The following is a 27104-nucleotide window of genomic DNA, read 5'->3' on the forward strand; positions in this document are numbered from 1 at the left end:
TTTTACTAGTCCCTGTCCTGTCCTCAGACGCAGCAAGCTGACTCCGAAATGACCAGTCCCTCTTATATCATGTCAATGATGTGGGCAGCGGGTAGCCTAGTGGTTAAGGTGTTCTCACGTTAGGCCGAAGACCCAGGTTCGATTCCCCACGTGGGTACAATATGTGAAGTCCACTTTTGATAACACCTGTGATATTGCTGGAACATTGCTGAAAACGACGTAGCACCATACTCATTCCTCAGTGCTGTTAACAGTGCGACAAATAATATAGATATGTAATACTGATCTTCCGTTACACAAATTTTCATTCGTAACCTGTCAAATGTTTCGTTTTATTCATTTTCTTCTGCAATTATACCCGTGAAGGTCCGGGTTAGAATTGATCTTCAGTAAACCATGCTTGTCGGAAGAGGCAAATCGGGGGATCAGGTTGACTTTGATGAAATATGTTATTGGTTCCCAATTGCGCGGATCGGTGCTCATGCTGTTGATCACTGGGTTGTCTGGTCCAGACTCGATTATTTACAGACCGCTACCATGCAGCTGGAATATTACCGAGTGTGGTGTAAACCTAAACTAACCCACTCTTCTGCAATTACCTTTGTATGAGTGAGGTTTAATACTTCCATGAACTTAAATGGCAGCGCGTCCACCTTGCATATTGTGGACGAAAGACCGCAGTGATGCAAATGTTAGACGTTTGTTGTATCTTTCATAGGACCCACAGGCATGGTGTGGAAGTAAATAGTCCAAAGGGGGATAATCTTTATGTGGTCAACGATCATGTGCTTTAAATCACATCAGAATATATTTTGCCATGTTTAGGTTTTATCTGCAGCGGTGTTTTTCATTCAAGAAGAAAATTATTCATTCATCATTTCAGAGTGGGATTTACTCAAAACCTTTGTGAATCTTACAAGCAAGGCACTTGATAACAGTTTTCAGGTTTGATCCCTGTCTTGAGAACCGTAAAATAAACGGTGTATAACTGTGTAAAATATCAGTGAAGATTAGGAGTACTTTCATCGTAGTAATAACTGCTCATTTGTTGTCATATGATTCAACAGAATACTGCTAATGGGACTAGTCGTTAGGAAAGTAGCACACTTCAATTTTCCAAATTTAGGGAGCATCGCTTGAATAGCATTTGAAAATTCAGTAGAGATGGAAACATAGGTTTAAGTCAGTTATATCTTACAAATACAACCATAAATTAATGTAAATAACATATTTTGCTATCATAAATGGCACCCACTCCACGGCTATTTGTAAAAAAAGATACTTTACAGCTGCAAGCTGTCATGGTATAATAACTTCTCACATTGCAGGATATAGTTCCCTAAATTTTGATATATACTTTGAATAATATAAACTTCCTACACAAATAGTTACTGGATCGTAGGTGATACTATGCACTCCCATGAATTCAATGGAAATAAAACTTTATTACACCCAGAAGACAAAACGTAAACAAAAATAATTTGTGTCATGTGATACATCTTATTCAAAATGGCGACTCCCTCAGAAGCAGAATTAGGGGTATGATTGTTTTCATGGCTTAATTTTTTTTCTAATTCGCCGACATTGACTTTTACAGTATTGACAGAACGTGTCTAAGATCAGCAACGGAGACGTGTGCTTTTGGAAATATTTGAAACTACTCGATTCTTTATAGCCGAACTTGAAACTTACTTAATTTGACAGAAACCGGAAATCAGAGGCCGCATGCACAAAGCTATCGTAGTTCTGCCGTAACTCCCATATATTAGGATCGTCATAGAGCTAGGATCATTAGATCGCTAAGGTCAGACGTTAGAAAAGAGAGCTTCCAAGTTGTCATGCGTGTCAGTCACGAACTAGTCTTTGCATATGGCTGAATTCTGTAAAGTGCATTCTTGTCCATATGCCCAGTACTCGCCTAGCACTACAAACTCAATTGAAAAATGAGACAGGAAAGAGTTGCTTCCGTTTCCCCATACTCTTTCTTCGATAGATTAATGGAGTTACTGCTAGGCAGCTCAACGCTATATACATATTGTTCTTAATTTAATTTGGGGGCATTTAGCTATTTTTGTGAGTTCTCTAGTAATTGTTGTGCCAGGCTTTGGTAGTAATTCTAGTATATATCAATTTATAATATTATTTATGATGGGGGAATGGTAGGAACTCTTACCATTAGGCATTTTAGAAACAGGGACACATGTTCGTAAAACTGATGGAACTTCATGCACAAACTGTACGAATACTTTACTTGCATTGGTCTTTTGCCAGTGTAGGTAAACATGACGGTTATGGAGACTTATGCATATTGATCAATGTATTGTTTGATCCAGACACAATTATTTTCAGAGCACCACCACATTGGAATTTTACTGATTGCTCAACAACAAACCACCAAACATGTCATAGAGTTTGCAGTTTACCTATGCTATCCTTGGCATTTTTTGTCTGCAGCTGCAAAGTGAACTGAAATTTCACACCATTCAGTTATCAGCATACAAATAAGATACCTTTGTTTACATTACCTGATTCCAGTGAGTTATAACTTTAACATTAGTACATTTTTATCATTTGATAAGTAACAATTGAGGAACCTCAATAGTTGTGTGCCCTTATGCTTATCATTTTGCAACAAACAAATGTGTGTTTACAGAAGGTTGAGAAGGTTGAAACGGTTGCTGATTATGATGAAGATGATGACGACGACGATGATGATGATGACGATGATGATGAAGATGATGATGAAGATTCGGTAATGCTAATTATCTGCGAACCACCAAAATATAAATCTAACGTGTCTTAGAAAATGGTCGAAGTGCCTGCAATGTTAGCTGTTTAAGGATCTGCTGTTTTGTCGATTCCAGTGAATTTTAGAGGTATTCCCCAAAATATGTGAATGTCATTAAGCAAGTTATGTTACATGTATATATAGAGTCATATTTTAACATATGAAATAAACATGATTGCAAAGCAATTATTCTACTGATTTTAAGAAATATAAAAATTCATCTGTGTAAACATCTTGCAGTCTGAAGAAATCTTTGTCCAAATGTGTTATGTTGGCATAAGAAAAACCTAAAACGATATCCTCAGCTGACACTTATCACACCTCAGGGACATGGAAATTAAAATGTTGCTCATGCTTTCAATCACTTGTTTGATGGGTCGAGCACTGGGTTACAGATGACAGGGGTAATGACAGCATTAGACATTAAGTTCATTTATTTATGCATTATTGATTTTTTTTCTGGTACCAGATTAGTATTATTTTACCTTCTCCTTCTCCTATTTTATTTTCTCCTTCTATTCAAATGATATGGAACATTTATACTGGCATCTCCTATTCTCGCGGTACTTATGAATATCAACTGAAAAAATAATATAAACAGTTCTTTTCATATGTATGCTTGTTTTTTTTAAATGAAGAGATCCCCCCTCTAACCTCTGCATCTATCAACTGCTTGATCCATCAAGTGAATTATCTCACTTGAGCTCGATGAAAAATATGGTCGTTCGTTGCTGACTTTTCGAGGCGTCTCCTATTCTCGCGGTACAACGAGAAAGTAACGTTATTACGTGTAATTAAGGGGAATCTTATCGTGAAGGATGGGGGAAAGTTACGATTTTTCCAAGTTGGTTAAAACTCACGAATATTCGTTACATTGCAAAATTTTGATAATTCACAGACTTGGGTCACTTCCTGGTTACTGGTTAATGATGTAAACAACCGCTAAGTATCACACATCGGCGGTCTCGGCAGAATGGGTGTTTACTGCGAGAATAGGAAACCCGTGAGAATAGGAGACGGCCCTATAAAATCGCTTGCAGTTCCCATTAAACGAATGTAAAAGATCATTCATGTATGAGTTGCCTCCCTTTTCCCACCAGATTAGTATTGCCCCAATCCTTGGACCAGTGACCACTCAAATTTCATTCACAACTAACTTAGGAATATCGAAAATATGGTCATGATGCACATTACCTTTATACCAGGCAAGCGAAGGCAGACTGTGAAGAAAACCTCTTATTGAGCAACCTAACATGGCCACACATCCACTTTCTTGCCATAACTCACCCACTCAATCATTTTCAGGTGCTTAAAACTGCTAGTATTGTGCATTGTTCCTGACCTAATGTTTCCCTTTGTACAGGTTGAACCCAAGCTGAAGTATGAGAGAATTGGCAACGATCTGACAGGGATATTCAATAAAGATGCAGCCAGTTGCATGGCTGTACATCCAAAGGTAGACAATACATGTTCACCAGGTAATAATGATCCAGTTCTCATCAGCACCAGATCTGCAGCCAAAGTTGTTCTCACTCCCAAATATTCAATAATATTCACCATTTTGGACAGTTCAATACACTTTGGTAACATTGTGTTTTTTTTAAAGTAGACATGTATTTCATGATGTAACTCCATCTTTTGCAGTTCTTGGCTCTAGGGACTCACTGGGGAGTGATTCACATCCTTGACCACAGCGGCAATGATATCAAGAGCAAGGAACTTAATGCAGTATGTCTCACTCTTAATGACACAGTCTTATGACTGTCAGTGACTTTGCAATGTTAGCTACTACTTATTAGCTAATTGATGTGACTGTTTGCCCTTTTAAAGCTTATTTCATAAAAAGTGCCTTTGTCGGCGGTTGAGAATTGTTTGTACATCCACAGATTTTGTGGTGTCATGGCTCACTTTGGTGATATGTGTCATTCTTATGTTTGCATATATCAGATACTGTATATCGCTACATATAAATAAAGCAACCCTTGTATGATCCATAGAAATCAACACTAATCTATATGCCCAGTCTATAATGTGACCCTGAACAGAGACCATATAATAGATATTATACTAGCTGGGCAATCAAAATGGAAGAGAAGCTCATTTACACTTTATTTGCAGAATATGTATAGTATGAACAAGGAATTCACATAGAAAGGACATTTTCGTACCAAAGTTCTTCTCAAACAGTTATTTTGAATTAAGATGTATATTTTGATATTCTTAGTCAGTGAAATTCAATTTTTAAGAAGATAGCACGCTACAAAATAGTGCCAGACTTCCCCCATAAGACTAGAATGGAGGACTGAGAAGTGAACATTGACCAATGTAGATAGATTTGTTATTTGTTGTTGTATATCCTCCTATCCAGCACACAACAACAATCAACCAGATCAGCATTGACGACAAGGGGGACTATGTTGCCAGCTGCTCGGACGATGGCAAGGTAAAAACAGAACATTGTCAGACATTGTGGAGATCAAACTGTCAGCAAGTGACCATTGGTGTCATAAAGAGTTATCTTTGTCAGACAGGAACGTTGTTGTCTGATAGAGCTGTCTTTGTCAGACAGGAATGTTGTCTGATGGATCTGTCATTGTCAGACAAGAACATTGTCTGATAGAGCTGTCTTTGTCAGACAGGAATGTTGTTGTCAGATAGATCTGTCATTGCCAGACAAGAACACTGTCTGACAGAGCTGTCTTTGTCAGACAAGAATGTTGTCTGATAGAGCTGTCATTGTCAGACAAGAACATTGTCTAATAGAGCTGTCTTTGTCAGACAGGAATGTTGTCTGACAGAGCTGTCCTTGTCAGACAAGAACATTGTCTGATAGAGCTGTCTTTGTCAGACAGGAATGTTGTTGTCGGATAGATCTGTCATTGCCAAACAAGAACATTGTCTGATAGAGCTGTCTTTGTCAGACAGGAATGTTGTTGTCAGATAGATCTGTCATTGCCAGACAAGAACACTGTCTGACAGAGCTGTCTTTGTCAGACAAGAATGTTGTCTGATAGAGCTGTCATTGTCAGACAAGAACATTGTCTAATAGAGCTGGTTTTTTTCAGACAGGAACATTGTCTAATAGAGCTGTCTTTGTCAGACAGGAATGTTGTCTGACAGAGCTGTCCTTGTCAGACAAGAACATTGTCTGATAGAGCTGTCTTTGTCAGACAGGAATGTTGTTGTCGGATAGATCTGTCATTGCCAAACAAGAACATTGTCTGATAGAGCTGTCTTTGTCAGACAGGAATGTTGTTGTCAGATAGATCTGTCATTGCCAGACAAGAACACTGTCTGACAGAGCTGTCTTTGTCAGACAAGAACATTGTCTGATAGAGCTGTTTTTTTTCAGACAGGAACATTGTCTAATAGAACTGTCTTTGTCAGACAAGAATGTTGTCTGACAGAGCTGTCCTTGTCAGACAAGAACATTGTCTGATAGAGCTGTCCTTGTCAGACAGGAATGTTGTTGTCGGATAGATCTGTCATTGCCAGACAAGAACACTGTTTGATAGAGCTGTCTTTGTCAGACAAGAACATTGTCAGATAGAGCTGTCTTTGTTAGCCAAGAACGTTGTTATGTAACTGTCATTGTCATACATGAACATTATTGTCTGATAGAGCTGTCATTTCAGAAATACAACCAATGTGAATATTGTCAGATCTATCAGATTAACAGCATTGTAGTCAGACTGAGCTGTAATTGTCATGTAGGTAACCATCTTGTCACATAGAGCTGTCATCATACAGGAACATTGTTGTCAGACAGATCTGCAATATTGTTAGACAGGGAACAATATTGTCGGCTGTCATTCAGAGAAGAGAAGAACTGTCTGAGAAGAAATATTATCACGTGAACACAAACCAAAGAGGTCATTATAGAAGGATCATGGATATGATTTGAGATGCCTGAACATTTTCTTTGAACAGGTGATGATATCTGGTCTATATGCTTCTGAAAACAACCAGTGTGTGACCTTTGATAGACCTGTCAAGGCCGTTGCTCTTGATCCGCACTTTAGTAAGCCAGGGCGAGGGAGACTGTTCGTCACCGGAGATGAGAAGGTGATCTTTGTTGTTTGGAGTGAAAAGAAAAGAACGAAAATTGATAGATAATTGAAATAAACGGTGATTATAAGTAATTAGAGAATTGTTTAAAATATATGTGCTACATTGTTGATCATTCATTTAAATTTTAAGTGAGTACCCCTGTAGGGTTATATAGATTTCTAAAGTTCAGTTGACAAGTGGAGTGAGTGAGTGAGTGAGTGAGTGAGTGAGTGAACTTTGAAGCTGCTTTCAGAGAGTGAAAAGGTAATTATTTTCACTCACAGCTGATTCTGAATGAACGAGGAGGATTGTTCAGTCGACACAAGATGACCCCTCTACACCAGGGTGAAGGTCCCATCAGGAACATCAAGTGGCGAGGAGACTTCATTGCATGGTCTAATGACAGGGTATGTGGAGGCCACAACAACCATGTATGTTGTTGTGATTGCAAGTTAGAATGTTTCTGCCCTGAACAACTTTTGCTGGCTGTAGGATTTGGGTTGCTGGGTGTGGTTACTTTGTTGCTGTGGAACAGATATACCCAGTGCGGCCCATATATAGATATGGCAAGTCTAGTTTACCTCAGTTAACTGAAGAAAATCTCTGGGCTCCTTTGCATTAGATTTTATGAATATGATTTGGGGAATGTTTTTGCTGCAAAATATGTTCTGTTTAAAAACATTTAAAAAGAACATCAATCCATACATGTAAGTTATCTGAGAAAGTGGATGTTGAAAGTAGACCTGTAATGCAGTTATATTCTTACCCAATGACCCATTTTATCTAGCATTTTTATATATATTGTTTGATTAGTACATTGTTTTACAAAATGGGTCCTCTTGTTCTTTGGATTCCCAGTGACCCATTTTATCAAGCATTTTTATATATATTGTTCAGTTAGTACATTGTTGTACAAAATGGGTCCTCTTGTTCTTTGGATTTGTCACAGAACTGTCACATTCAATGGCTATCATTTAGTACTCAGGGTTGGTGGGGTTAAAGTGTTTGCTCATCACACTGAAGGCTTGGTTTTGATTCCCACTTGGGTACAATGTGTGAAACCCATTGCTGGTGTTCCTTGCCATGATATTGCTGGAATATTGCTAAAAGTGGTGTAAAAACCCACCTCATACATTGCTCAATGATCTGTGGCACTGCTAGTCATTCTACAGAGATAATTCCCTTTGCTGCCAGGATCTTCAGATCATGTGTTCGAATCACAGATTGGTCTCAGATACGATCCCAGTGTGACAGTACCATAGTATAGCTCCTTCACAAAAGGGCTTTAACTGTCTAATGTGACATTTATTTTTATGTCAGTTACCCCAACAGGCTTAGATCAGTGTGTATCTGTGAATTTCTGTTTCAGAGTGTGAAGATTTTTGACATGACGTCCAGGAAAAGAATCACTCACATTGATAAAGGTCACAGGTAGAACAACAACACAGCAGCCCAATATTCAACATTCCTGAGTTAAATTCTTTAGGATAGAAATATTCAGAAATGTCCGTGTGTCTGTATGTCGGAATAGGTCCTAAGGTCTCTGCTGCTTGTATCTTGGTGAAAACCAGGTCAGAATAGGTCCTTTGCTCTCTGCTGCTTGTATTGTAGTGAGAAGAGGTTCTCGGTGTATTTTGTGTGGCTCCAGGGAGCGGGTTAGAAACATTTCCCGAGGTGTTGTACAAAACAATCTTAGCACTAAGATTGCTTATGTTAAAGTATGGGACCTTAGAGCTGAGGTTGTTTTAGACAACGACATCCAGTTCTGTATTTCCTGTTTTCTTTTTAAAGACCCATTTAGACTAAGTCCTCTATTTTGAAGAACTGGTTAAAATTGGTTTTCAGTCCTGTATCACTTGTCTGTCAATGAGAAACCTTCAAGAACAGCTCCCCTGCTTTGTTCCCACTGTATTCCTGTGAGGAGATACTGGGAATGTGCTCCCAACCCTTCCCATGGATCATTTTAATTCAGTTGTGTGCCAAACATGGGCCTCTAAACCTGTTGGGTAAATCCCTACCTATGTCAAACAGTATATTTTACTGTCATTGATGAGAAAAGTCACTTCAAAATAGGCAGCCATTTTTAACCAATCAACCTTGACCTTGTTTCAGTCACCGTCCGGAGCTGTATTGCTGCAGTCTGTTCTGGAAGGATGACCACACGCTGCTCCTCGGCTGGGGTGACCTGGTCAAGGTACGTTGTTTTCAGATAATCAGGATACTCTTTAAAAGTGAAAGCTCCAAGTTTTATCAGTATTCATTGGTGAGGATTGTAAACATTTGTATTTCAGAATGATGAAGCTTGATATACGAGAATCCTTTTGCTTTAATTTGGAACTGAAAACAAATTGAGGGTTTTTGTTTGCTAAGATTTTGTGTTCATCCTCTTAAGAGTTTTTGTCTTCAAAAGCACCCCCATGGTTCCAAGGCAGCGGAATGTTGCAGGTTCAATTCCTGGCCATGTCATAATAAAAGACGTGAAAATATGGTACGTGTTGTTCCCTGCCTGGCACTTGGCATTAATGGCTACAACAGGAACTGGTCGGCTTGGAGTCAGTATAATTTTTCTGATAAAGGCATTCATGCACAACTGCAGCATGGTATTTCAGTGATCAGCCACACGTACACATGCATGCACACCGTCAGATTTTCAAGTATGATGTTGAAGCCCATTTCACTTCACGTTGTTGTCATTAATATAATTAAAATTCCAATCTTCATCTTAACATGACAGTTGTTGCCCTATTTAGAAACACTTCAATGACTGCCAATTCAACGGTTAAATTGTGGAGAGAACACATATTTTTCCTTATCCTGACTCATGCTTAATTGCTTATTCTCCTCTTCCTGGCGAAGGTAGTGGAACACCTGAAATCCCTTGAAGTGCCCTTCTAAAAGAAGCAGACATAAAATCACACTGACCCCAGTATTACCTCCCTTTTTCCATATGGTCAGCTGACCGCCACGATACTTTACTCTCTCCCTATCGCCCGACACGAGAATGTGAGAATTCAGCGTGTCTGTGAGGGGCGGCTAGGTGGGCTTTTGCCATGAGTCGGGATAAGTATAAAATATCAGTTTTATTAAGAAAATTAATTAATCTTTTCCCTTATCCTGACTCATGCTTAATTGCTTACATTATCCGCCAGAAACAGATAAGTATAAAATATCAATTTTATTCAGAAAATTACATTATGTTCCTGAATTCTGAAAAAATTTGGGGACCATTCATGAACTGTTTCAAATGTTAGAAAGTGAAGATAGAAGATTTTTTTTGGTGTTTGGAACCAGGGCCTAGATTTATGAAGCTCTCTTAGTGCTACGACAGCTCCGAAAATCTAGGCCCAAAAACCTGTAACAATAATAAGATGATAAGTTATAATCACTAAGTGGACTTTTCAAAAGCGCCTTCTCTTTAGTCAGCCCACAACTCAGGGATTTGCTTCCCTAAACCTCAGAAACACAACCACTAAAGGAACCTATAAATCACCTGTTTTTGTCTGTGTTCCAGTCAATAATCATTCTCTGTTTTCTGTATATATGTTCCAGTTTTTTCATTATATTAGCGCCACTGAACATCTGTAGGATGGGCATTAGGCACTTTACAAATGTATTATTATCATCATTATTACTCATGTGTGCAAAGAGCGCAACATGGAGGGCGGAGAGTACGTGAGAGAAGCATAGGTGGAACAAAATGTGCTAGTTGAATAAAAGCGTCCTGACATGATGTTTGAATTGGGTTCATTATGGAAACGAGTTGTGTCGATACATTACAGAACAATCGAAATCTGAAGGTTGGTAAATAGTAACAGTAAGTATGTCTTAGTCTGAGCCGTGACATCTTCATTTACAGGTTTGTGTGGTTCGAGAACAGGAGAAGCGAGATGCGAGGGATTTGCCAAACAGATATGTGGAGATTGTTGCTATGTTTAAGACAGAGTTTTTTGTCTGTGGAATCGCGCCACTTGCCGACAGTGTGGTGGTGCTATCGTATGAGAAGGACGATCCACACCAGGAGGTGAGTTAATACTTTCACAATCTAACTGCTCTGTCATCGTATCTTAAAGCCTACATTGATGCTGAGCATGTTGTTGATCACTGGATTGTTTGGTCCAAACATGATTATTTACAGACCATATAGCTGGAATATTGCTGAGTGTGGTGTTAAAAACTGGTTTTCAGCAACCCTCACTTGCCACAACAGGCTGATGCATGTCATTTTATCCCAATTGTATAGATTGATGCTCATGAATTCAATTACTTGGTTGTCTGGTCCAGACTGGTTTATTTACCAGCAGCAGAAATTTTGCTGGGATATTGCATCAAGCTGCTAACAACATTCAGTTCCTTACAAGTACGCCCACCCAGCCACATACATCTCCCCTCCCCTTCTTCACTCACTCACTCACTCACTCACTCACTCACTCACTCACTCACTCACTCACTCACTCACTCACTCAATGTATTCTAGGGAGGCCGTATGGTGTCCAACCGACCCCACTTGCAAGTGCTGGATCCAGGGATGAACCGGTTTGATGAAGTCTCCAACGATGCTCTTTCAATCCGTGGCTTCCAGGAATACAGGTGCAATGACTACCATCTTGGTAAGCAGATACATCAGTCTGTTTGTAATCAGTCTTTGTGCCATCTTAATAATCTGTATGTGTGGCTCTTCACATCTTGCAAATCAGTCAAATTTTTTTAAGTCTCTTGCTAATTATCAAAGCATTATTCACATTCTAACCTTACATTATAAATCATAATCTAACGTAATGGCAGCATGTTCTCTAATATTCATTTCGTTGATTCGAGTGTCCAGATCCAAATTGTGTACTAAAATAAAATAGACAGCCTTCAACAGCATTATGAAATAACTTATAAAATCATTTCATTTGATTTTTAAAACATGTATCAAATATAACTGAATAAAGATACATTAGAAAGTCACTGTCCCTGTTCTGCTGTTCCTCCCGAGGGGAAGGAAAATTAGAATATTGGAATAATTCTGTGTTGTTTTGTGCAGAGAGTATAGTGGAGGAGAACTTGTTCTACATCGTCAGTCCTAAAGACATCGTTCTGGCGCGACTAAGGGACCAAGATGATCACATCACTTGGTTGTTGGAACATGAGCAGTTTGAGGTATGCTAGTTTGTACAGCTGTGGGTTTATTCGCACCCCATGTCTGGCTGCAGGATTCCTAGAGTAGAACAGATCTTGGTGTTCCATGCTTGCTCACAATCACTGGATTGCCTGGTCCAGTGACTGAATATTGCTTAATGCTGCATCAGCAATTCTGCATCTGTATATGGCAATGACAGGGCATGTTTCAAATGTTTGATGTATCCTCTGTGTTAGTTTATGCTCCGTGAGCCCGAAGGTACATCAACCCATAGGCCCTGAGGAACTAGTGAAAAACTTATTTATCTTACTGAACACCTCAATTTTAATTTTGAATTGTTTGAAGCATGTGTGTTAGATCATAAGAAGGATTACCGAAGTTAGGCAACAGTCCAAACACTACTAACGTGAAGTACCAAACAAATTCACTTAGTTCGGCATTTCCAATGGGCATCATTGAAAATGTTGAAAGCAGGGTACATTGATTGACTTGATATGATAATTCCTGATAACTACTACTAACTTCTGTAGTCTGTGGCATAAAATAACATTCATTCTTTGAATCTATGATTATGGACCTGTGAATGTCCCGGGGTGGAATAAGCCTTCAGCGCAACACATGCTTGCCATGAGAGGCGACTATGCTTGTCGTAAGAGGCGAGTAACAGGATCGGGTGGTCAGGCTCGCAGACTTGGTTGACACATGTCATCAGTTCCCAATTGTGCAGATTGATGGAAATGTCTGTAGTGATTTATTGAAACAGATATTATTCAGGTAAAATTTGTGAAAAGAAGAAATGTGAATATATTTACCTCAAATTTCTGCCTGCAGGCAGCAATGGCAGCAGCATCGGAACACAGTAAGGAACTCAAGAAACACACATACGAGGTGAGGACTAGAAGCTGACGACGGGGTCTCGTCTGCCTGATGGCAGTGTGGTAGCCTAGTGGTTAAAGCATTCGCTCATCATGATGAAGACCCATGGTCGATTCCCTGCATGGGTACAATGTATGAAGTTCATTTCTGGTGTTCCCCATCATGATATTTGATGAAACATTGTTAAAAGTGGCTTAAAACTAAACTTGCTCACTCTTACCATCTGATGCATGAATCTTGAACAGGATAAGATGAGAGACTTGATCTCGTAAGTGCATTGTACCCAAAGCGTACATGGTATCTCAGTGAGTTATAACCACAGAACCAGTTCCAGTATAACTGTTGAATCTTGGAAGGGACATGGGGGAAATATTGCATGAAGTTGAAGAACATTGGAGGCCGAGAGACGTTTGATGGATACCAATGCTCCTGAGATTTTCTTGAGTGTCTTGAAGGCACTGTGTTAGCCATGTAACCAGTAGACTGAGATGGTAACATGTCTGTACCCTCATAGGCTTCCCAGGGAATTGAGAATGAAAAAGGATCCATAAATATCACTGGAAATTATTAATGTCATTTTAGGGCATCGGTCGTGCGTATTTGAACTATCTGTTGGAGGAACGTTGCTATGACGATGCCGGCAGACTGTGCGTGAAGATCCTCGGAAAGAAGAAGGAATTGTGGGAAGATGAAGTCTACAAGTTCGCAAAAATAAATCAATTAAAGGTGAGTGTCTGTCTTTGTTGAGAAGATGCGGAGAATCTTTCTCGACTGTATTTTATTATTGTTTCTGTCAACTGTCATAAAAGTACAGGTAAGTTCTCCATGGCTGGAACATGATCAATGGCAGACTGCCAGTGTGAGACTCTAATGTGAGACGCTAACATGAGTCATTTTCTTGTCTATCTTGCTATGTCACCAGCATTAGGGAATAATGAAGTCAGATGTTACTGTCTGTGATGGCGCTTGAGGCAGTGTATCCTGTTGGCTGGTTAAGATACAGAATATGTTGGTCTGTAGCTCTGGCATTGAGGCTTGGATTTAGTCCAATAAAAAGGTACTGGTATCTCTTTTACACATATATTTCTACAAAATATAGAGTGATATTTAACTGGAAACCAGAATAATTTAATTGACTTAAGTTGTTTTCCCATTTTTAAGATAGTCTCGGACATCAAGGACACAGACTACTTGACATTGTATGGTGTAGGTTATACCTGGTAGGAACACCACCAATGTATGCAGTCGTAGCAGAATATCTGACATCTTTACCTGAAAGAAAATACATACGGCAGGTCGACATCACACAAATTTTTATTGTGTACATCTGCCATTGTATGCTGCAGGCTATAGCGACATACCTGCCCCGTGGAGATCCCAAGCTGAACCCAGCAATATACGAGATGGTACTGAATGAGTTCCTGCAGGTGGACACAGAGGTAAAAGAATGTCAGACCTAAAACAGCCATCTAACAATAAACAGACTTGGCCTTCCTGATTCCTTCATGTCCTGTTGCTGACCTCTGAAGTATCTGAACCTGTTTTTGTAGAATCATCATTGTGGTTTTTGTTAAAGTTTTTACAGACATTTGGATGAAATTTTGTTCACTAAACACTGCCTTTAATTTGAAGGGTTGGCGTTTTAATTGGATTTGATTTAATTGGAGAAGCATGTACAATGCTAATGACCCCTCTGAAATTTATGTACAAAGCAAGTGACCCTGCGAAGCATGTCAGGTTCAAAATCAATGCCCCCTCCCTCCCCATAATTTTTAAGCATAATTTTTAATATTTCTATGTACAAAATTGATGACCCCCACCCTAGTACATGTGTACAAAATTCAAGACCCCACTGCCTCACCAGAACAAAATGGGTGACCTCACTTGACATCATCATCACCCTCTTAGCCATAGATTATGAATGGTCCCACAGGTGGTGCTGTGTCTTTCTAAACTTGTTTACATTTTATCTGAAACCAATGAGGTTAACACTGACATGTTTTGTTCCATTTCTTCAAAGGGAGGGAACTCCTATAAATACTTTTTTTTATTTGGATTTGAACTAGATGATAAATTTTATCTGTTTTCACAGAGGTTCTACCAGCTGATCAAAGAGTGGCCTCAAGATTTATACAGTATAGAGACAATCATCAATGCTGTTTTGACTAAACTAGACCGAGACCGCAACAACTGGGATCTCCTACAGTGCCTCGGACAACTGTAAGTGCCCCGTCTCACTGCATTTGTTGCACAGAGTTGTGGGGCTTTGCATGTTAGATATTGAAGACAGTTGGTTTGAGAGAGCCAGTATGGTCATATGCCACTTCTAGCAATGTTTAATATCACACGAGGAAACAGGTTTCACACTTACCCATGCAGGGAACTGAACATGGTCTTCTGGCATGACAAGCAAGTACCTGAACCATTTGGCTATTCTAGTACACATGATAGCTTTCTTAGACGCATCAGGGACTGTGAGGTAGCCTAATGGTTAAACTTTCACTGATCATCCTGAAGATCCGGGTTCGATTCCCCACATTGGCACAATGTGCGAAGCCCATTTCTGGTGTTCCCTACCACGATATATCTGGAATATTGCTAAAAGTGGCATAAAACCATGCTTGCTCACTCACTCACTCACTCACTCACTCACCCACCCACCCACCCACCCACTCACTCACTCAAATGCCTCACTCATTCACTATGATTGATCTTTGTTTTTGCATTCTGGTTTATGTTATCATTTTAATAAATCTTTACAGTGCAGTGGATTGAAAAATATTATAAATACAGGGTTTTATTGTTAGTTGGTATAAAACATTGAGCTACTCTCTGATCTGTGTGCCATCATCATTCTAATTCATGTATATTGTGCATCTCATTCTCAGTGTCAAGATATTCATTAATGGCTGTCAGTGTAAGATTGGCTTTGTTATCGAACACAAAATGACAAAAAAAAACAACATTATTTGGTGCAATGCGTTGATGTGCAAGTTTAATTAGACTATCAGTTTAACCTTTTTGTCATTTTCAGATATGCATGCCAGAGGGCTTTTGACAAAGCTTTGGCTATTTATCTAAGGTAAGTACAATAATGCTACATACAGTGAAGATTAGTAGTGCTGTGGAACAAGGGGAATAACTCTTATTACAGTTTATAACAAGAGGGGTAACTCTTATTAGTGAGGCAAAAGGGGCAATTCTATTTTCTGAGGAACAGAGGATAACAATTTTTAACTCTCATTATGATGTGAAACGAGGGCAATAACTCCTATTACCGTGTGGGTCAAGAGGAATAACTCTTATTACAGTCTTGAACAATGGAAATAATTTTGATCACAGTTAGGAGATAATTCTGACCCCGTCAGTTCCAGATGAATTCCTGTGCTTCAAATGCTCAGAAACACTACTCAGTTGGCCAACACATTGTTTATCGACATTGTAAACACAAAAGTAGGCCAAAGGGTTTTACTGTCTGCACTCGTTTACATCGAATACAGCAGTGAAGTGTCGTCATCATCAGGACGTCACCTAGTCCCCATGGGAGCATCTGGAACTGCTAATTTGTGACTACATTCCGACTTTCCATCTCAGTGTCATGTGAATGACATCACCAGTGATGACAACGCAAACATACAATGGTGTGTGCAATATATGTACATGTCAATTTAGCAGCGAATAGTCCTGCAATTTCTGGGAATTGAATACCATTTTAATTTTTCAACTAGTCATGTTACAGAACACGGTGACTTTGTCCTTACAATGTAATACAGGACCCATACCTGAATCCATTGTCTGAGACTATGGGTGTAACTGGCAGTGAGAGACAACCTGATTATTTGATTACAGTTTTGTCCAGTTTTGGTGTATTTTGGTTTTGGGTATATTCTGCATCACAAACTCAGATAGTAGACAGAATAGGTCCTCAGTATAATATACATGTTGCAAGACCCAAGAGTTACAGACTTGTCCTGACAGTGTCTATCACTGATTAACTGCAGACTAGTTAACTAGTATAAGTATATATACTTCTGAATAATACTGCCCCTACTCACTGGTGAAAGCTCATAGTGCTAACACTTGTATTATTATTACCCTGGATAACCCAATCTGCCTGTGAGCCACTAGAAGCTTAATAGTCACATGACTTGTCCCACTGGGTATCCATCTTCTGCTTGGTGAACGGGGGCGAGTTTGAACAGACTCACATGCCTAAAGTGAGACCACAAGTATTGCATGTGCTTCGCTGTGGGGCAGGACTTTAGTCCTAGAAACTCTCAGGAGTCAAGTTGCCAAACATTGTTACCCATCCACAACCTCTCCGTTGCTTAATGTTAACAGACATGTCACGTGAGCTCCATGAACAAGACCACACACCTCATAGAGGTGCGTGACCTCAGCAACCCATGTTTGTCTAACAGGTGACGAACAAGATGGGGTGGACCACAACTTACAGGTTGAATATTGTTGATTGCAGCATTAAACAACAAACATTAACTGTTCACATCTCTAAGTGTGTTTGTGATGTTTCCGACAAGGTTGAAGCACAAGGACGTGTTCCAGCTGATCCACAAGCATGACCTGTTTGACTCCATCAGTGACAAGATTGTACAGCTCATGCAGTTCGACCAGGACCAAGCATGCAAGATGCTGCTGGATAATGTCGCCAAGGTTCCGGTGAGTTGACCTCAATCTGTCTCATCTCACAGCAGTAGTGAGACCCTGATTGATAAGCTACTGCTTTGGAAGATCCAGAGGATGGGGTGCGTTTGTTCTGAAATGATCATTGAAACATTCATGAAAGCAGGAGAAAGAGAACTGTATTTGTATAGATGCTGAAACTGTGTTAATCTACAGATGCCACATATGCTAGATGTTGTATGGACTGCATGGGGTAGTGAGTGAGTGAGTGACTTTAGTTTTACGCCACACTCGGCAATATTCTAGCTATATGGCGGCGGTCTGTAAATAATCGAGTCTGGACCAGACAATCCAATGGTTACAACATGAGCTTTGATCTGCACAATTGGGAACTGATGACATGTATCAACCAAGTCAGTGAGCCTGACCACCCGATCCCATTAGTTGCCTCTTACGACAAGCATAGTCACCTTTTATGGCAAGCATGGGTTGCTGAAGGCCTATTCTACCCTTGGACATTCATGGGTCTGCATGCAGTGGATCCAGACAGAGGTGGGGTGAGGGCATTCACCCCTGCTTCTTCATCCCCCCAAATTTTACCTGAGGGGCATTTCCTATTAACCTTGGGCTGTCATGATTTATGTGCATTCCCCTTTCTCCGTGTATTACAGACTACAGGGATTAATGTGTGATACAGTTGTTATTCCATACATAATTCCTTATTGTCACTGTTCCACAAAGTATTACAATACACTTATGCTTGAGTGACTCAGTACAGCTGGGGTTTTCAAAATATATAATCTCTTGACAAAGTTCCGTGTGGTCGATTGCTGTTGTATCATGACTGAATAAAAACTTGGGAGACATAATAAACATGTGTTTGTTTGCAGGTGTCAAAGGTTGTACAACAGCTGGACAAGACTCCACGGTACCTCTATGTGGTGAGTGATTGCTTTCAATACAATGGAGATGCTGCTTAGGTTTAAATGTGTTTTTCAACATATTTTTGTAAAATCACTGTATGGCAGCTTTAAGTTGTGCCGTTAGAATATATTTACCATGGCTGTTGTATAGTCAAACCTATGTTAAATCTTTGTTTTGGCAGGGTGGTGGGGTAGCCTAATGGTTAAAGCGTTCGCTCGTTACGCCGAAAACCCGGGTTCGATTCCCCATATGGGTACAATGTGTGAAGCCCATTTTCTTGTGTCCCCCGCCGTGATATCACTGGAATATTGCTAAAAGCGGCGTTAAACCAAACTCACTCACTCACTCACTCACTTTGTTTTGGCCCCAGAATCAGCAGATCCTGGTCTATTGAAGGGATGTAACTCTGGACATTGACATGATAACCTAGGATGATGTTTGAATTCAGTCAGGCTTTACAATGGGTAAACTAGATCAGAGCTTTTCAGAGGGGAACCAAAAGCTCCTTTGAGGAGTTGAACTGGATATCGGCGCTATACAAATGTATCGAAGAATGTTGGTTTTGTTCATGGTTTGTGGAAAGTTTTGGTACCCATTGCTCCAAATCCCCAATCGGGGATTGGGATGATGCTGATGATATTTATGGAGAAACGTGTACAGTGTGAAAGGACCCCCCCCCTCTCAAATTTAAGTAAGTCCTCTTCACCCCCCCAGTCCTTGTATATCATGTACAAAATCACAAAATGACACCCCCTTTCCAATAATTTTAATAATATTTTTAAAATACTTTTTAAGTACAAAATTGCTGACAGAACAAAGTGGATGATCCACAATCCCAATCCCCCTCCTCTCCCTCGAGCCATGGACTTTAAATGTTCCCATACCAGTGCATTTACCTTGAGCACCTTTACCCTTTATGTGGCATTTGGAAAATATTTGCTTTACTAAATTTAGAGGCTTTTTAGTTTGTTCATATGACCATTTGGGTTTCTAGTGTTTCTAAGAGTGTTTGTTCCACAATGGCCCAACCTTACACAAGCTGTCCATGAGTCACCATTATTGTTTTTTGAGTTGAAGGGTCAGAAAATGTGTTGTCAGCTTGACAATGTGACAATTCAAATTCTGAGTTTGATGTGTCTTGTCTTTCTTCAGTACCTTGATCAGCTGATTCAGAAGGACATGAACTCTGCACAAGAACATCATGGGAAGATGGTGAAGCTGTATGCTGAGTTTGACCGACCAAAGTTACTCCCCTTTCTGCGACGTAGTGAGTCGTACCCCCTACAGATGGCGCTGGAGGAATGTGAAGTGAGGAGCTTTGTCAGGGAACAGGTGTTTCTTCTAGGTAGGCTCCTGTTAAAACCAAGAGATCAAAATCTTTGCAGCTGGTATTTCAGGCTAGAATTTCTTTTGATGGTTACATTAACAATCTTTTCTTATCCTCATGCTAATCTTCCTTCCCTTTCGATGGCTACCAGTGAAAATCTGAGTTAGAATTGGTCTTCCACAAACTATGCTTGTAGAAGGCTTGTAATGAGATCAGGTTGTTAGACTCACTGACTAGGTTCGCTATTGTCATTGTACCCCAGTTCTGTAAATCAATGCTCATGCTGTTGATCACTAGGTTTTGTGGTCAAGACTTAAGTATTTACGACTCACACCATATAGCTGGAATATCAAACAAACATGAACAAGTGAATCTGACATTTTGTTGCATGAACAGCAAGTATATTCAACAGATTAGCATGAAGAATTGTTCAAATCCACCTGTTCCTGTTTGGAGGCTGTATTAGAGAAAGTGATCATTTAGATTCAAATGTAGTCCTCCAAAACACAAATGCACAGTTGTTCATTAAAGTGAACCCTCTACATGGTATGTGTCATATGAGAGTGATGTGAGTCAACCTGCGGTGTTTCAGGACGTATGGGTAATGTGCGGCAGGCGCTGACACTGATCATGACGGAGTTGCAGGATGTCAACCAGGCCATCGAGTTCTGTAAGGAGCAGGTGGACGAGGAGCTGTGGGAGGATCTAATCAACTACTCCATGGATAAACCTAGTCAGTATACAGATGTATGCCCCTAGTTACACATGGCTTGATTAATGAAGTCACAGTTGTCTGCCCTTAGTTACACATGGCTGGATTAGTAATGTCAAAGTCGTCTGCTCTTAGTTATACATGTCTTGACTAGTCACAGTTGCCTGTCCTTGGTTACACATGGCTTGACTAGTAACGTCACAGTTGCCTGCCCTTAGTTACACAAACCATTATTGACTAAGGGACCGTTCACAATGTCTAGCTAGTGGGTAATGATGATTTTTAGGAAGGAGCATGTACAGTTAGTAAAGTCAGAGTTGCCTGCAATTAGTTTCTCAAGCCATTAGTTAGTAAGAGATTGCTCACAATGTCTAGCTAGTGGGTAATGGTGACTTTAATGGAGAAACATGTACAATGTGATAGCCCCCACCCTCACCGCCATTTAAATTTCAGTACAAAGTAAAAGACCCCCTGCAGTTCATGTACAAAATCAGTGACCATGCCCACATACGCCACTTTTACCATATTTCATAAGCATAATTTTAATGTACAAAACTGCTGACACACATCCCCCTACGCCAAGTACATCTGTACAAACTAGATGACCCCCTACCTCCCAGAACAATATGGATGATCCCCTTAAAATCAGCATCATGTATATAGTGCAATTTGCACACATAAAAAAACACAAAAAACTTGTGCACAAAATTTGTTAAACGATGCAAACCAAATATTATCGATGATTGCATATTTTATGCAGATTTTACCTCTTGAGTTCGTTGCAACTGTAGTTTACTGTGTACTATTCCGGAATGTCTCTTTTCACATTACAGTAGCAACTTACAAAAATGTTTGTTTAGTTATGTGTGGTGTTTCTGAGAAAAGTATTGTGACTGTATCTTTTCAGAGTTTATAACAGCTTTGCTGCAGAACGTGGGGGCTGACATTGACCCCATCAAGGTTATCAGCCGTATAGAGAAGGGCATGGAGATCCCGTCACTCCGGGACTCACTGGTGAAGATCCTTCAGGACTACAACCTACAGGTAGTGCAGTCTTCACCTACCCATGAAGGTCTGGGGTAGAATTGGTCTTCAGCAACTCATGCTTGTAACTAACAGGATTGGGTGGTCAGCTTCGCTGACTTGGTTTACACATGTCATCATATCCCATTTACGGAGATCAATGCTCATGCTGTTGATCACTGGATTGCCTGGTTCTGACTTGATTATTTACAAACACCACTCAGCTGAAATGTTGCAGAGTGCAGTTTGTCAATCAGTCAACCAACCAACCAATCAATCAGTCATGTAGGCAGTTTAAAGGAAGGTGTTGTCTGTGAGTGAGCTGCTGAATTGCAAGTCATCATTGTAATGCCGGCCATGTTGCTGCTGTTTTTCTATGAGAGCATACCCTCTTTCAGCCAGAAAATGGCAGGATTTTAATAATCTTGTCTAGTCTACACAAATGATTCAGTTTGATTTCATGCGAGACTTATACAACAGCTTTTCATTTTAACTAATAACACATGCATTTATAAAGTGCATCAGTCATCGTGTGCTTTGTGGACTAGTGGTTTTACACAGGAACTTGTGGACCTGATTTAACATGATTTTTTCATGTACTTTTATTTAGATATCTCTCCGAGAGGGTTGCCGTAAGATACTGGTTGCTGACAGCTTTAACCTGATGGACAGACTGGTCCGCACAATGAAGAAAGGAGTATTTGTAGATGGTGAGTAAGGAACCAGACTATTTGATAATTTGATAATTTGATGCTGGAGTAATTACTTCAGTCCATGTGAATTAGTTACTGTCCCAAATATTTTCCAAATATATGTGAAAAATATTTGTTTGCTTTTATATTGGAAGGCGTGGTGGGTGAGCTGTCTAAGGTCAGGCTAGTAATACAGCAAGTTTGGAGGTGCCGGGATCAAGCCAATTGTGACTGGGTGTGAAAACCTTGGAGTCAACTTTGAGTGCAGACTCTTTCAGTATTGTCACAACCCATAGTGTACAGTACACAACCCTTTGCACTTAACCCACAAATCCATGGGTATAATTATGGCCAGATGGTGGACACATGAATCTGTGCAAACACCTAGTTGCAGGTACAGCACCATGCAGTAAACATGAACAAAGTAGTATGGCTATTTATGCCAGTTCGCCCGCTGTGAGTGGGTAACTCACAAGGATGGGAAAGCCACATTAACTTGGTGCACAAGAGTTGTATACTCCCCAGGGAGTTGAGATTGAAAAATATGAAGTGGCGTTGAGGTGGACATCCATGTGATTGAGTCAAAACAAAACCACCTTTGAGCAGTTGAACTGGATATCAGTGCTATACAAATATATTGAAGAAGGTTGGTATTTTTCATGGTTTGTAAAAGCTTTGGTACTCATTGCTTTAAACTATTGTGACTTTGAGTGTGACTTGATATGAGTGAATGGCAACAAGGAACTAAAGGATGCTTTTCACTTTACAGATGTACAAGTGTGTCCGATTTGCCACCAGCAGCTCATTGTGAATGGTGGGTACTTAGTGTGTTTCTGCACAATGTAGTGAAGGTCTTATTGGCAAACAAGGATAAGCTGGCCTGGCACAGAGAACTTGTTTACGAGAAGTAGGTGGTGCATGGCAATAAGCAAACCTATTTGGTTTGTGAAAGGGAGAGCAGATGTTGTCTAGTGCATGTACAGTGCATGATGATGAAATTGATTCCATGTGCAGCTGCTGCAACAGTTCATGTGCTATATCCATCACACTACACGTAATCACAAACAACCTTCGCTTCCAAAAGCGAGCACCAGTGGGCAGCAATTTTACATGCTAATACAGGTTAATTGTCAGGTCGATGCTGAACTTATCCTTGTTTGCCAGTAATATTGCCAGCTTCTGCTGCATTTTGTAAGAGACTACTCTTTATGTGTATTGAGACACTGTGTAACTGGGACATTGCTAACTATAGGTGGAGAAATTCAAAACGCATGCACGCATGCACGCACACACACTTAAAAAAACAACATTTTATGGCAACAAGGAGTGAGTGAGTTTAGTTTTATGCCGCTTTTCAGCAATATTCCAGCAATATCTCGGCGGGGAATACCAGAATTTGGGCTTCACACATTGTACCCATGTTGGGAATCAAACCCAGGTCTTTGGCATGACGAGAAAATGCTTTAACCACTAGGCTACCCCACCGCCCCTTATGGCAACAAATATATAAACACAGAAAGATGAGAGTGAAGACATTAATAAAGTCAGTGGTTTGATTAAACAGTAAAATGTCATCTATCATAATGAATGTGTGGCCCGGTGCATAAAGCTCAGGTCACAATCAGGTGAAGTTAAGCATCGACAGTGCTTGGATGGGTGACCGGCAGTTTAACTCCTGAGAGTTTTTAGGACTTCAGTCCTGCCCCACAACAAAGCACATGACACATGTGGTCTCACCCTAGGCAAGTGAGTTTGTTCAAAATTGCCTCTGTTCACCCAGCAGAAAATGGGTACCCGGTGGAATAAAGTCATGTACCTATAACCTTCTAGCACCTAACAGGCAGCTTGGGTTATCCGGGGTAATAATATGCCTGCTTTGACTGTTGGTGCTATGAGTATTCACCTCGTTTGGCGCAATATAAATGCACATATTATTATAATAGCTGTATGCTTAAATGTCTGATCTTCAAAATTCTTTCTGCCTGTAGATTTGCGGTATGCAAGTAACGTCAATGCATATTTCTGCCATCATGCATTCCATGAAGACTGTCTCCCTGCTAGGGCGGTAAGTAGCTCAGTAGGATGTGCTGTACGTTATAAGTCAAGAGGGTGGGCAGATGGTGATTAGTGTGTTTATCTTGAACACATAATACCTGAGATTAATGCTTACTTGAATACAAGAAGACTGGTGTTGCTCTCCTCTTGATGAACAAGTATGAACCTATGGTTCAACCTTAAGGCCCTTTGTAGAACTGAACTTCCAATTTGTCCTTTTGAATTTGTGTCGATCAGTTGTACCAATAACAGTCTTGTGTTAATTTGATTTTTTATGTTGTGTTAAAGTTCAGTGTTTAGTTTTTTTCTTCAACTAGTTCAAGGTACAAACCTGTTGTGTGTTACTAACTGCTCTTAGTTTTTTTATATTTATTCTGAAACATTACATGTGGTTGTGACAAAAACTAACATGGCATTTACTTTTAGTACATTCACTAAATATTTAAATTATGTTCTGAACATTCAGTCTGGATTATGGTTGCCAGTACCCCAGACACATACAGAAAATGAAAGTGAATAAAATTTTAATTTAAGTCAAAGCTCTCCTTGGTGGTATTCCTAAAGAGTTATGCAGTTATCTCCCCTGACTCTGATGTCACAGCATTGTTCTTTGAATACCCTCACAAGTTTTCTTTTTCACATAATTTTTTTCTTTCAGTGCATTCATTAAATATGTATTTTCTCTTTTTTCAGACAAATTGTAAGATATGCAGCAGTAACAAAAGAGGCCCTGGTTCCAGAGAACACTACATGAAGTGATCATACATCCCTCATAACTTATTTAAATGCTACAGACAAAGCAATTAGTCAGCTTTTTATTGTTTTTGACCTAAAATGTTACTTAAACATATTTCAAACTTGAAAACTTGAAAGACAAGAGATACTTTCTTTGCAAAACCAGGAGTATGTGTTTTCACTGTGATATGTTGTAGGTAAATAGCATATATTTCCCTGTTACATTCAGACAGACCATAATGGTGGTAACCATCCAGATTTCACATTCGTGTTTATCATTCTTTGATTTGTTTGAATAACAAATCAGTGTATAAGAATTGATATAATACCATCAAACATTATGAAACAAAAGTACATTTCATTAATGTATTTTTTGTTTGTTCATTTTTTGTCAAATGCCACACTCTACTGCCTTTGTAAATATTCTTAATAACCTTCCAAAACAAAATGAAAAAGTAACAAATGTTCTATTTGTTATTACACTTTCTCAGTAAAATTGAAAAGAAAAGCACTTTCACTATGTAATGTTCAGTATGTTTTATTGCCCTCCCCTTGTTCCAATATTTTAGATGACCCTGCCCAAATTCCACCGCTCCACTCCCTTACCCTTTTTCCTCACCCTCTACTGATAATTAATGACAGATCCCTTATGGTCTTAATTTCATCAGCACCATCCAAGGCTTATCACAGTCCCTCTTGTCTTTTCACAGAGGATAAATCAGGTCATATTGTACTTTGAAACATTTTGAGTCGTGGGTCATAAAAAAAGGTTTCTTTTTATCTTTAATCCTTTGAAAAAATACATGAGGGCCAGTGATGAAGATGGGATAAGTTCATTTGACCAGTATCGAGAGTTACCAAAAGGGTTTTCTTTGGATCATCTATATATTTTCCTATGGAGAACATGGGACATGACTGACTAACCTTCATGAGCATTATGTATCATTATGATGTTGATGAATATTATTTGTATGCATGAATAAATACATAATAATCAGCCTGCTGTTCTTGATTGTTTACTCATTGTGGGCAAATGCTTGAAAACAAACAAGAATGGAGACCAGATGTATTCATACTTCCTTACTTACTTACACAGTCACTGCGTATCATCACTACAAGTAGGGGTCTTTGGGTAACTCAATGGTTAACCGTTTGCTTCTCACTCTGAAGGTCCAGGTTTGATTCTCCATGTGGGTACAATTTGTGATGCCCGTTTCTGATGTTCCTCACCGTGACATCAGGGGAATATTGCTAAAGGCCGTGTAAAACCCAACACTCTCACTCCACTTTGTCATTGTATTGCTTCAATACTCCTAGTCACAACACTCCATCACCATACATGTACTTCATCACAACACTTTCTCACAACACTTCATCACTGTACTTCATTGGAACACTTCATCACAACTCTTCACCACTATACATCTCACAATACTTCATCACTATACTTCATTTCAATTCATGACTACACTTCAATACAACACCTCATCACTACACTTCATCTCCATACTTCATCACTATACTTCACTACACTTCAATACAAGACTTTAATGCAACACTTCATCACTACTTTATCACAATACTTCATCACTATACTTCATTTCAATTCATGACTACACTTCAATACAATGCCTCATCACTACACTTCATCTCCATACTTCATCACTATACTTCACTACACTTCAATACAAGACTTTAATGCAACACTTCATCACTACTTTATCACTATACTTCATTGCAATACTTCATCACTGCACTTCAATACAACACGTCATCACTACACTTCACCATATTTCATCACTTTACTGCATCAGTACACTTCAATACAACACTTCATCACTACCCTTCAACACAACACTTCATAACTATTCTGCATTGGAACACTTTATCACTACACTTCAATACAACACTTCATCAATAAACTTCATCCCAACACTTCATCACCATAATTCATTACTAAAATTCATCACAACACTTCATCACTATGCTTCATCACCATATTTCATCACTACACTTCAATTCATCACTAAACTTCATCGTAACACCTCAATGCAATGCTTCATCACAATACTTTATTACAACACTTCATCACTATACTTAATTGCAACACTTCATCCCTATACTTAATACACTTCATCAGACCACTTCATCAGTACACT

At 39.5% G+C, this 27104-nt stretch overlaps 1 protein-coding gene across 1 annotated transcript; it reads left to right on the forward strand.

Moving 5' to 3' along the window:
• The first annotated feature begins 1498 nt into the window (after positions 1-1498).
• Positions 1499-25942, forward strand: LOC137255738 (vacuolar protein sorting-associated protein 41 homolog). The gene is made up of 26 exons (XM_067793238.1): positions 1499-1539; positions 2654-2752; positions 4152-4244; positions 4433-4516; positions 5157-5231; positions 6719-6853; positions 7123-7245; positions 8208-8269; positions 8951-9032; positions 10695-10859; positions 11313-11445; positions 11865-11980; positions 12792-12848; positions 13419-13562; positions 14183-14275; positions 14929-15056; positions 15871-15918; positions 17375-17513; positions 18368-18418; positions 19554-19746; positions 20321-20461; positions 21348-21484; positions 22074-22173; positions 22925-22969; positions 24144-24220; positions 24904-25942. The coding sequence occupies exons 1-26, from the start codon at positions 1510-1512 to the stop codon at positions 24967-24969; spliced, it is 2616 nt and encodes an 871-aa protein (XP_067649339.1). The 5' UTR covers positions 1499-1509; the 3' UTR covers positions 24970-25942.
• The last annotated feature ends 1162 nt before the right edge of the window (positions 25943-27104 follow it).

This window comes from Haliotis asinina, chromosome 11 (genome assembly GCF_037392515.1).
Source record: "Haliotis asinina isolate JCU_RB_2024 chromosome 11, JCU_Hal_asi_v2, whole genome shotgun sequence".
NCBI lineage: Eukaryota > Metazoa > Mollusca > Gastropoda > Lepetellida > Haliotidae > Haliotis > Haliotis asinina.